Source organism: Doryrhamphus excisus, chromosome 5, assembly GCF_030265055.1.
Source record: "Doryrhamphus excisus isolate RoL2022-K1 chromosome 5, RoL_Dexc_1.0, whole genome shotgun sequence".
Classification (NCBI taxonomy): domain Eukaryota; kingdom Metazoa; phylum Chordata; class Actinopteri; order Syngnathiformes; family Syngnathidae; genus Doryrhamphus; species Doryrhamphus excisus.
In genome coordinates, this window is record NC_080470.1 from 19,060,139 (window position 1) to 19,073,314 (window position 13,176).

At 41.0% G+C, this 13,176-nt stretch overlaps 1 protein-coding gene across 6 annotated transcripts in view; it reads left to right on the forward strand.

The window, feature by feature from the left end:
* elavl4 (ELAV like neuron-specific RNA binding protein 4) overlaps positions 1-13,176 on the forward strand; it is a 124,117-nt gene that overhangs the window by 24,292 nt on the left and 86,649 nt on the right. The window contains exon 1 of one of the 6 annotated variants that reach the window (XM_058074397.1): positions 628-909. The exons of the other annotated variants lie outside the window; for them this stretch is intronic. Coding sequence (XP_057930380.1) covers positions 886-909 — 24 coding nt within the window. The 5' untranslated portion in view covers positions 628-885. Of the gene's footprint in view, positions 1-627; positions 910-13,176 lie in introns of those variants that run through there. 6 annotated transcript variants of the gene reach the window in all.

The following is a 13,176-nucleotide window of genomic DNA, read 5'->3' on the forward strand; positions in this document are numbered from 1 at the left end:
GCATTAGTGTTATTGTATTTGTAAGGTTTGTATGCAAGTGTATTACCCGGTACGGTGAAGCCAATAAGCAATGTTTTCCTATAAGTGGCAATAGTAATTGTTGAACATTATGTGTTGTGTGTGGATGGCGGCGAGGGTTGATGGGGGGGTGTGGTGGTGGGGGTGAAGGCTGCATACACACACCAATGCAAATGTACAGAGGACACTCAGTAATAGCTAATTTATATACACAGTGCTGTGCAGGCATCCTATTACCATAGCGCCCGAGGCTGCAATCACTCTCCTAGCGCTCGGCTCCACGTTGCTCTGCTCCGGCTCACTCAGGCGCGGAGCTGAGCAGCGATTGATTGCTTTGCTGGGATTCAAAAAGCCTTTTCTCTGCCAAAAGCGGGCTGAGGCTGGCGTGTGCCGAAGAGGGCTCCGAGCCAGCCAGAGAGCAAAGGTGTTAACACCGAGGGAGGGGTGGCGGATGGGGAGGAGGAGGGTAAGGCGAGGCCCCACGGTTGACGGGCAAGCCGAGACGCCAATGACACACTGGAGTAAAGAGGTGGAGGGGGCGGGCGCTGCTCTGAGAAGGGGACTTGTGGGGAGGGAGTGATGGGGGGGATGCTGGCTGCACTCGCATCCAAGCTCATCATTCCGCTCTCAGCATCTGTGGAAGAAGGCGCTGCCTGCGCCGTGCGCACCTTCCGCTAAGCTGCTCCCCGCTCGCCGCTGAGACTCAGGGAAGCCGAGGACAGAATATTAAGAAGCAGAAGGTCTGTCGCTGCACAGCGAGACAGGGAAGGAGATTGAGGAGCATCTCTCGGAATCATTGCTGAAGCTGCCGTGTGTGTGTGGGGGGGTAAGAGAGACACAGAGAAATCAACCGCCGGCGTCTCCCAAATGGAGTGGAATGGGTTTAAGATGGTAAGGAAGAAAGCTCCAGGCTTGCCATTACGCATAATTACACATTTCTTACTAGAATGCATGTTTGCGTCCACCGACCAACTTATACTGGCTTCAGTGGGCTCCTTCTGCCAGGCGTGGGGAGAGACGACATGCTTTTCCTGCCTTTGCACCATTCCGTATGATGTACCTGCATGCATGTGCTCCGTCACGGTACACGGCTGTGGGATTGATGTCCATGCTAAGTCGCCCTGAGCTAACGAGGCTCGTGGACGCGGGAGTCGGTGTGTTTGAGTTTTTGCGCATGCCCGGATTACATGATGTGGAATGTTCTGATTATTACTACTACTAGTAACTACTTATTGGCTTGCTTATTAGCCTGCTTATGTCCTATTGTATGGAATTTTTTTTTTTAAGTTTTTTTTTGAAGATTTTTTCATGATTTTTTGGGGAAAAAAAATTAAAAAAAATCAATAAAAATATCAAATTATTTAGGGGGTGTAAAACATTTTAGGTGGACTGAAAAAAATCAATATTTTTTTAAATCAATAAAAAATATCAAATTATTTAGCGGGACTTAAGAACATTTGGGGGGGGCTGAAAAAAATAAATATTTGTTTAAATCAATAAAAAATCTCAAATTATTTAGGGGGGCTTAAGAACATTTTAGGGGGACTGAAGAAAATAAAGATTTTTTAAATCAATAAAAAAATATCAAATTATTTAGGGGGTCTTAAGAACATTTTAGGGAGACTGGAAAAAATCTATATATTTTTTAAATCAATAAAAAAGATCAAATTATTTAGGGGGTCTTAAGAACATTTTAGGGGGGCTGGAAAAAATCAATATTTTTTTAAATCAATAAAAAAGATCAAATTATTTAGGGGGCTTAAGAACATTTTAGGGGGGCTGAATTTTTTTTAAATCAATAAAATAATATCAAATTATTTAGGGGGCTTAAGAACAGTTTAGGGGGGCTAAAAAAAATCAATATTTTTTTAAATCAATAAAAAATATCAAATTATTTAGGGGGACTTAAGAACATTTGGGGGGGGTGAAAAAAATCAATATTTTTTTTTAATCAATGAAAATATCAAATTATTTAGGGGGGCTTAAGAACATTTTAGGGGGACTGAAAAAATTCAATAATTTTTTTAAATCAATAAAAAATATCAAATTATTTAGGGGCACTTAAGAACATTTTAGGGGGACTGAAAAAATTCAATAATTTTTTTGTAAATCAATAAAAAATATCAAATTATTTAGGGGCACTTAAGAACATTTTAGGGGGGTCTGAAAAAAAATCAATATTTTTTTTGTAAATCAATAAAAAATATCAAATTATTTAGGGGGTCTTAAGAACATTTTAGGGGACCTAATAATCGGCCTAATGACGCCACTGTTGGTCACCTCAAGCTGATGCTAACAACTTGGGTTGTCAGAATACCAAAGACGGACGTTGTATGTCCAATTTCCTGAGGACATCTGCTCACCTTTTACCTTGGCGTAGAGTCTGGAAGATCTAGAAAGCTTTTCTAGAGCAGGGTCCACAGCTCAGTACAAAGGCCCGACAATGAGCATAATAGGTCCCTTGAAGTCGTTAAAGACGGCCACCCCGTCAGGCGGGGGTGCTTTGGTGCTTTCTGGGGGAGTTTTTTTGGAGTCGGGGTGTTTTGAAGGTGAATGGCGGCGAGGGACGGCGATGTGGCGGTTATGACCCCCGCCAGTATGTTTTCTTTGACTCTGTGCGGTGATTGTCCGTCGGCTCCATGACTCTCCCAACAAGGATGCTAACTGTTTGGCATGTTGGCTTCTTTTTGCTAATGCTAATCGGGGGCCCCCCAGTACCCCCCCAATGCTCCTTGTTCACCAGGACACTCAGAGCTTTGTGGTTAAGTGAGGCACTGCTGCTTAGCGGGGGACACGTGATTGATTGAGGCAGGAAGTCGTGGGGACAAACGGACGCAAACGGAGGGGTCGTACGATCAAACCTGGATGACAAGCAGGTAAAAAAGAGAGTCGGACATCTTGTACAGTAGGCGTGATGTCTTGATGGGAGCCAGCGGGGCGCCTTGGCTATCACTTCACGCACATACGCACGCATTCCAACATGCAGGACTTATTACCCTCAGGCAGAACATGGCGAGCTCCAAGGTTACACATCAATGCTAATAGGCTAGGGTGTGTAAGGAAAGTATGAATATGTATCAAGTGGATTAAATATAAGTGAAGATCACGGATCAGGGAATGCCGTGTGTGTGTGTAGCCTTTCGGCAGCTTTGCATCCTTTTTATCCATTCGCCTTCAAAAAAAGGGGCGATGCGAGCGGCCATATTTGTTCCCGGGTGTCACCCGCGTTACCTGTTCTCCATCGGCTCCAAGATTTAGTAGAGATATTGAGAATTGTTTTCGGCCTACTATCATTGTTATTATTCTTCTGATTATTACTACTACTAGTAGGCTAGTATTAGCCTGCTTATTGGCTTGCCTATTAGCCTGCTTTTGCCCTATTGTATGGAATTTGAATTTTAAAAAAAATTATGAAGATTTTTTCATGATTTTTTTTGTTAAAAAATGAATTAAAAAAATAAAAAATATCAAATTATTTAGGGGGGCTTAAAAACATTTTAGGGGGGCTGAAAAAATCATTTTTTTAAATCAATAAAATTATCACATTATTTAGGGGGACTTAAAAACCTTTTAGAGGGGCTGAAAAAAACATTTTTTTTTAATCTATAAAAAAATATCAAAAATTTTAGGGGTTGCTTAAGAACATTTTAGGGGGACTAAAAAAATCAATATTTTTTTAAATTAATAAAAAATATCAAATTATTTAGGGGGGCTTAAGAACCTTTTTTAGGGGGGCTGAAAAAAATCAATATTTTTTTTAAATCAATAAAAAATAGTAAATTATTTATGGGGGGCCTTAAGAAAATTTTAGGGGGGCTGAAAAAATGAATATTTTTTAAATCAATAAAATATATCAAATTATTTAGGGGGCCTTAAGAACCTTTTTTAGGGGGGCTGAAAAAAAATGAATATTTTTTAAATCAATAAAATATATTATATTATTTAGGGGGGCATAAGAACCTTTTTTAGAGGGGCTGAAAAAAACATTTTTTTTTAAATCTATAAAAAATATCAACATTTTTAGGGGTTGCTTAAGAACATTTTAGGGGGACTGAAAAAATAAATTTTTTAAAAATTAATAAAAAATATCAAATTATTTAGGGGGGCTTAAGAACCTTTTTTAGGGGGGCTGAAAAAAATCAATATTTTTTTAAATCAATAAAAAATAGTAAATTATTTAGGGGGGGCCTTAAGAACATTTTAGGGGGGCTGAAAAAATGAATATTTTTTAAATCAATAAAATATATCAAATTATTTAGGGGGCCTTAAGAACCTTTTTTAGGGGGGCTGAAAAAAATGAATATTTTTTAAATCAATAAAATATATCAAATTATTTAGGGGGACTGAAAAAAAATCAATAATTTTGAAGATGGTGTGTCGGCCTTGTGCTGGAAGATACGGCACAGTCAAGTACAGTATAGTCACATACCAAGACCGACCGTTATTAACATTTCTTCCACCAGCGTACGCTACACTGCCTTGCACCTCCCCCTCCAACCCCCCCTGCTTGATAAAAGCTGCAATTAGCCTCCCCTGTCTCTCTTCAACCGCCGTTGTTCGCTGACAACAAAGAAAGCTAATGGGGCCAGCTAGGTTATTTATTTATTCTACGACCCAATGCTGAATGGCCAATATGCGGGGATCCAGTAGAAATTCGCAGGCCCAAGTTCGAGTTCCCAGCGATCCAAGTGGCATTGAAAATGGCCACGGTTTATCACATTCATCGCTATAAGTGGCGCGGGGATCAAAGCTCCAAAAGGTCACACCGGGGTGTGTATGTCTGTGTGTGTGTGTTCATGCTTCTCATGCTAGGTGCAAATAACAACGGACAACTAATGCATTGATTGACACGTGTTGTCCCCGCCTCTTCTGGTCTTGCTTTTAGTTCAATGGCTCCATCTTGCAGAGTGTGTATAAAAAGGCTCGGGGCAGAAGATGCATTTAGACGCAGCGGATTCCTTAATTGCATATTTACTGTGGCAGCTTTGTCTCCGAGACGGACAGACGGAACGTTTTATTGTTTGGAACTGTCGCTATAAAATTGTTCTCATTAGAATTTTGATGGAAAAAGTTGAGCGGGCAAACATAAGAGTGATTAAAGCTTTGGAGTGACTTTCTCCTAAAAAGATGGCATATGCATACGCTAAATGTTTTACCACAAATCATATCAGGATTCAGCGTTTTGTTTAGACAACAAAAGTTTGGCCCTACATACCCACCCTGTTGAAACATAACTGAGATTAATTGAGATGAAAAGGTTATAAAGTCATTTCTAAAGCTTTGGGACTCCAGCAAACCACAGTGAGAGCCATTATCCGCAAATGGTGAAAACATGGAACGGGGTGAACCTTCCCAGTTCTGTTCCTCAAGAGCTCAGCAACATCTCATCCAAGAGGTCACAAAAGACCCCGCAAAAAACTTCCAAAATTTTTTATGAAGAGTTTTTTTTTTTAATAAAATAAATAAATAAATACATAAAAAAATATCAGTTAAAAATATAGAATTATTTAGGAAAGCTTCAGAACATTTTAAGGGGTATGAAAAAAATCAATAAAAAATAAATGAATAAATAAAAAAATATCAAATTATTTAGAGGGCTTCAGAACATTTTAGAGGGGATGAAAAAAATCAATAAAAAATACAAAAAAATCAATAAAAAAGATCAAATTATTTAGGGGGCTTCAGAACATTTTAGAGCGTCTGAAAAAAAATCAGACACAAGGAAGCAAATTAAAAATAGGGTCATAAGGGACAATTTTGGGGGTAATAAGGGACAATTTTGGGGGTAATAAGGCACACTTTTCAGGGTGATAAGGCACACTTTTCAGGGTAATAAGGGACACTTTTCGGGACAATAAGGGACAATTTTCGGGACAATAAGGGACAATTTTTGGGGTAATAAGGGACAATTTTTGGGGTAATAAGGTACAATTTTCGGGGTAATAAGGGACACTTTTTGGGGTAATAAGGGACACTTTTTGGGACAATAAGGGACACTTTTCGGGACAATAAGGGACAATTTTCGGGGCAATAAGGGACAATTTTTGGGATAATAAGGGGCACTTTTCGGGGTAATAAGGAACAATTTTCGGGGTAATAAGGGACACTTTTTGAGGTAATAAGGGACAATTTTCCGGGTAATAACGGACACTTTTCAGGGGATTTAAAGGGACAATTTTTGGGGTAATAAGGGATAATTTTGGGGGTAATAAGGGACAATTTTTGGGGTAATGAGGGACACTTTTCGGGGTAATAAGGGACAATGTTCAGGACAATAAGGGACAATTTTGGGGGTAATAAGGGATAATTTTCAGGGAAATAACAGACACTTTTCAGGGTAATAAGGGAAAATTTTGGGGGTAATATGGGACACTTTTCCGAGTAATACGGGACACTTTTCGAGGCAATAAGGGACAATTTTCGGGGTAATAAGGGACAATTTTCGGCCCTTGAAGTCGTTAAAGACGGCCACCCCTCAGACGGGGGTGCTTTGGTTTTGTTGCGTCATAGCATCATTTCTCTTTAAGGGGAGTTTTTTCGGAGTCGGGGTGTTCTGAAGGTGAAATACGTGAATGGCGGCGAGGGACGGCTATGTGGCGGGTTATGACCCCCGCCAATATGTTTTTTTTTAACTGTCATTTTGCATGTTTTTAATATGGCAATAGCGTTTTTTTTTCCATTGACTTGAAACGTCTCTTCTTTGAACAAAAGGCTGGATGGAAGCATTTAATGAGCTAAAAGCCTGTTTGAATAAGAAGCCGCTGTAACAATCTCTGTCCCAATTAGCACGCTTTGGTTTTTAAATATTCCTTTTGTGCGAAGCCTAAACACACATGAAGACTCACAAAACGTTCACATTGAAAATTTAATAGGCTTCCACTGCGACGTGCTTAATTTATTTAAAATGTTGTTTTTTTTCTTCCTCTCTCTCACTCACTCACTCACTCATTCGGTTTTTCCCTTTGCATTTTGAAAAAGCCAGAAATGTGAGCGGCATGGAAAGTCATTCCGCTGCGAGGGGAGCGGCGTTCACAAATACTAGACCTAATTCCTTTGGCAGCAGCTCAAACTGCTACAGACAGACACATAATCAGCTGGGGAGCGTTATAGCGCCTCAGCCCACGAGCAAACACAACACCGAGCCCTTGTTGTGCATGGCTGCTTTTCAGAATAAATGTCCCTATGGAAAATACAGCGGGAAAGGAAGGAGGTATTCGTGTGTATACAGCTCTTTGTTTTCCGCAGAAAAAAAAAAAAATTCCATAAGAATTTTTTTCCAGCCACTTTTTCCGCTCCTTCGTTCCCATTTGCTATCTCGCCGTTCCCGCTGTCTCTCATCCTTTACTGTACGCTGTGTGTTTTGCTATTCATACAGATGTTAGGATTTGAGTGGCAGTTTCTCCCGAGACCGGGAGCGAGCGGCTGACTCGTCTCATCTGCATTTTGCATCCCAGGAAACAAAGCCGAGCGGAAAGCGGCGCAAAGTATATCAGCAGGCAGACATGTTTGTTGTTGTTGTTGTTGTTGTTGTGTGAGACAGGAAGACAGACGGTCTTCTTCCTGTGTTGTGTTGTGTTGGGGCTTTGGCAGCTTAACCGGCCTCAGAGCTGTCGCGGAATGATGTTTAAAGGACATTTCAAGGTCACGCCTTCGACAGGCCCTTTGCTGCCTCCGACGTATTAAACATTCATGCGTTTCTGTAGTTATATGAATTATAGATTCAACATGAAAACGAACATGCTGCAAAATGGCACCATTGTGCTCGGTAATAGACACATTAGGGTCGACAAAACGCGGCGTCGCACGACACGTATCGTATCGATAACAGCACTCCCAACCGTGAGCGCACACTACATCATTAATATCGCTTTGACTGTTCTGAATTCCTCTTTCCATGTCATGGTCGCCTCGGTTTTGGCTTATACCGATATCTGATATCGTCCAGTACCTGGTTACCGGTGTCGGTAACCGATATCGGCAGATGATCTTCCCTGCAAAATACGGCAATTCCTGAAATGTGCAGAGTTAGAGACCCAAGTTCAATTCCACCTCTGTGTGGAGTTTGCATGTTAAAGTGCAATATAAATAAAATTTGTTATTATTATTATTATTATTTTTATTATTCTCCCCGTGCATGCGTGGGTTTTTTCCGGGTACTCCGGTTTCCTCCCACATTCCAAAAACATGCTAGGTTAATTAGCAACTCCAAATTGTACAAATACATTCATTCATTCATTTTCTAATAAAGTGATCCCTCATTTATCACTGTTAATCGGTTCCGGACCGACTGTGATAAGTGAATTTGACTGTGGCGGTCAAGTGTTTAGCATGCAAAACTCACAGCTAGGAGACCTGAGTTCAATTCCACCCTGGGAGTGTGGAGTTTGCATGTTCTCCCCGTGCATGCGTGGGTTTTCTCCGGGTACTCCGGTTTCCTGCCACATTCCATGCTCCAACATGCTAGGTGAATTAGCGACTCCAAATTGTCAAATTGTACAAATACAGTGATCCCTCATTTATCACTGTTAATCGGTTCCGGACCCGACTGTGATAAGTGAATTTGACTGTGATGTTGGATTTGATGTTTATAAATCTGATATGTTTATGTTAGGCGGTCGAGCGGTTAGTGCACAGACCTCACAGCTAGGAGACCCGAAATAAGGCACAATTTTTCGGGTAATAAGGGACAATTTTCGGGGTAATAAGGGACAATTTTCGGGGTAATAAGGGACAATTTACGGGGTAATCAAGGACAATTTTCGGAGTAATAAGGGACACTTTTCGAGGTAATAAGGGACAATTTTGGGGATCATAAGGGACAAATTTCAGGGAAAAAGGGACAATTTTCAGGGTAATAAGGGACAATTTTCCAGGTAATAAGGGACACTTTCCGGGACAATAAGGGAAAATTTTCCCGGTAATAAGGGACAATTTTCAGGGAAATAATGGACAATTTTCCGGGTAATAAGGGACCATTTTCAGGGAAATAAGGGACAATTTTCCGGGTAATAAGGGACACTTTTCGGGGTAATAAGGGGCACATTTCGGGGTAATAAGGGACACTTTACGGGGTAATCAGGGACAATTTTCAGGGAAATAAGGGACAATTTTTGGGGTAATAAGGGACAATTTTCGGGGTAATAAGGGACAATTTTCGGGGTAATAAGGGACAATTTTTGGGCTAATAAGGGACACTTTTCGGGTTAATAAGGGACAATTTTCGTGGTAATAAGGTCTAATTTTGGGGGTAATAAGGGACAATTTTCGGGGTAATAAGGGACCATTTTTGGGCTAATAAGGGACACTTTTCGGGTTAATAAGGGACAATTTTCGTGGTAATAAGGTCTAATTTTGGGGGTAATAAGGGACAATTTTTGGGGTAATAAGGGACAATTTTCCAGGTAATAGGGGACACTTTTGGGGGTAATAAGGGACAATTTTCCGGGTAATAAGGGACACTTTTTGGGGTAATAAGAGACAATTGACAATTGCAAAGTAGTGCAAAATGTTGCTGTGCATTTTTTACTTTAACCAAAACGATGCTAACTGGGCTTCCACTGTAGATCCGATTGTTTGTTTTCCTTCGTCTTGTTGCTTTTTTGGATACACAAGGAAGCAACACATCACAAAAATTGGAAATAGATCCCGATTTCTGTCTTTAAAAAGGAACGCGTGATCACACATTCGGCGTCGACGCTGAAGCCGACGTTGACTTTTTTGCCTTGGTTGGAAAATGTGCTCAGAAGCTGTAAGATGCCGCTCGTAAAAGTTGCAACGCAAAAAAAAAAAGAAAGGAATAGTGATTGAATGAATGGATACGTGCTGGGGAGAAAGCAGCTTCTGAGCGAGATAAAAGCTCGTCTGTGAGGTTCGGTCGTGTGTGCGAGACTAAAGATAGCAAAGCAGCAAGCGCTCGTTATCTCGATTAAACATTTGAATGCATATTCCCTGTTTGAAGGACGGGAATATAATCTCTACTCGCAGTGAAATGAGATTCCTATCGAGCTTTAGAAAAACCTTGGCGCCACCTGTCAAGGAGACCTAATGTGTTTGGGGGGGGGGCGTGGTTGAGGTCAGTCCAAAGATAAACACGCTCTCCGCCATCACGCTGTCATGGCGTCGCTTCCCGTTTGTGGCGTCGGCGGCGTATAGCGGCATATGTACGATAGAGATGGTCTCCTGTGGGCATTTTCAATTACCTCCGCTCTGTACAGCGACGGGGGGGTGGGGTGGGGGGGATTAATCTGCTCGTTTGAATGCGCCCCACACTTAACGGTTGAGCCGGTGGTGCTGCGGGCCTCGTCTGTTAGCTCTGATGGTATACATTTAGGCTTTTGTGCCCCCCCCCCCATCCAACCCCCCCATCTCTATGTGATGCAGTCGCATCCATATGTGATTGCACCACTCTGCCGTCAAGTTGCAGAGTGAGATTAGATTTCCACACAAGATGTTCTCAGTATAAATTCTCCAGTCAAAGTCTAAATTGATTGTGTAACGACTTGAGAAGAACGTTTGGGAAAAGTGACTTTTGCCGGATCGGATGTAGTCGGCATGGATGCAAGGAAAAGCTTTGGTCGGTCGAGTAACCCAACAGTAACAATGCATCGACTTCATTCATTGGTTAGCATCACCTGACAGGTTTGTGGGCTCCTATTGGCTATCTGGGTTATCACCCACAATCCTCAGCGATTCCACGTCACAGCATGATGTAGCGGAGTGTTGCTATGGAATACCGTACCCAACGCTCCTTTTTGTGATGTGAATTTTGAGGAAATTCATTCATTCATTGTTCTTTAATCCTGTAATAATGTTTGGATACTCCTGGCGTACGGAAAATACATTTATCATAATTATTTACAACTTAGAGTTATTGGATATTTCATATGGGGAATTCCAATTTTATTACCATAAAACGGGTTTGTAAAGGACGGTGGGGTAATAGGGACACTTTTGGGGGTAATAAGGGACAATTTTGGGGGTAATAAGGGACAATTTTCGGGGTAGTAAAGGACACTTTTCGTGGTAATTAGGGACAATTTTCGGGGTAATAAGAGACAATTTTCTGGGTAATAAGGGACAATTTTTTGCGGTAATAAGGAACATGTTTTGGGGTAATAAGGGACAATTTTGGGGGTAATAAGAGACAATTTTTGGGATAATAATCGATACTTTTCGGGTTAATAAGGGACAATTTTCAGGTTAATAAGGGACAATTTTCAAGGTAATAAGGGACACTTTTCGGGGTAATAAGGGACAATTTTTGGGGTCATAAGGGACAATTTTTGGGGTCATAAGGGACAATTTTTGGGGTAATAAGGGACAATTTTTGGGGTAATAAGGGACAATTTTTGGGGTAATAAGGGACACTTTTTGGGGTAATAAGGGACAATTTTCGGGGTAATAAGGAACAATTTTTGGGATAATAATCAACACTTTTTGGGGTAATAAGGGACACTTTTCGGGGTAAAAAGGGACAATTTTTGGGGTAATAAGTGACAATTTTCAGGATAATAATCAACACTTTTTGGGTTAATAAGGGACAATTTTCAGGGTAATAAGGGACAATTTTCAAGGTAATAAGGGACACTTTTCGGGGTAATAAAGGACAATTTTTGGGGTCATAAGGGACAATTTTTGGGGTAATAAGGGACAATTTTCAAGGTAATAAGGGACAATTTTCAAGGTAATAAGGGACACTTTTTGGGGTAATAAGGGACAATTTTTGGGGTCATAAGGGACAATTTTTGGGGTAATAAGGGACAATTTTTGGGGTAATAAGGGACACTTTTCGGGGTAATCAGGGACAATTTTCAGGGTAATAAGGTACAATTTTTGGGATAATAATCGACACTTTTTGGGGTAATAAGGGACACTTTTCGGGGTAATAAGGGACAATTTTTTGGGTAATAAGGGACAATTTTTTGGGTAATAAGTGACAATTTTCAGGATAATAATCAACACTTTTCAGGGTAATAAGGGACAATTTTCAAGGTAATAAGGGACAATTTTCAGAGTAATAAGCGACAATTTTCGGAGTCATAAGGGACTATTTTCGGGGTAATAAGGGACAATTTTCAGGGTAATAAGGTACAATTTTCGGGATAATAATCGACACTTTTTGGGGTAATAAGGGACACTTTTCGAGGTAACAATTTTTGGGATAATTTGAAAAATGAGCGTTTTATTGCTAACCAAAACCAGCAGCACCTACCACGCCATGAGGGTGCAATCTCAAACAAGTCGTGCAGCGTTAAAGCTAAGTTTTCACATCATGTCGCGTCGGCGATTGGCGTTCCCGTGTCCCCGTTGTTCCGTCGCTGTTTACGGTAACATCCTCAACATTTCCACGTGGCTTCCGTGTCTTCCGTTGCCGCCATTAAACTATTGACTCATTAGGACGCATGATGGACGGCTGTCCTTTCCCTTGCAGCGATTTGATTATGGGAGCTCCAGTTTGGAGCTGAATCAATAACCAGATTATCTTGGCACTCACACACACACACACACACACACACTCACACACTGACACACACACTGATGTCGCACTCTTGGCTACAGAATGAATTCTCCAGTACGGCAGCCGCTTGATGCCTGCGTGATTTAGCTCCATGCCTTTGCTGCAAGGTACACACACACAGATACACACACACACACACACACAGGCAAGCGTGCTGTGTCTGAGATGCAGCTGATGGGGAGGAAAGAGTGATTAGATTAGAAGCAGCAACTGGCTCGACTTAGCAGCCAGGCTAGTGTTGTTCTTGTTCCGTGTTGGTTCTGTGCTGTAGGTTTTCTCCTTATCGTGCAGCTCCAGGCTGTTTATGGCGTATTTTGCTTTTTAAATACCTGCTCTACAAAGCCAACATCACCACTTGCAGCCTCAAAGCCGTTTTAATTACAACACCTGCTATGAATTTCACTCAAGCTTGACTTCTCTTCAAGGGTTTTTTTTTTTAGATGAGATTGTTGTGGGGTTTTTTTTTCTCTTTGGGGAAACAAATTACAATTATTTTATTCATCAAGGTCTTTTTTTTGCAGTGAATACACAAGCAGTTTGGTTTTCAGGGTGATAAGGGACACTTTTTGGGGTAATAAGGGACAATTTTGGGGGTAATAAGGGACACTTCGGGGTAATAAGGGACAATTTTCAAGGAAATA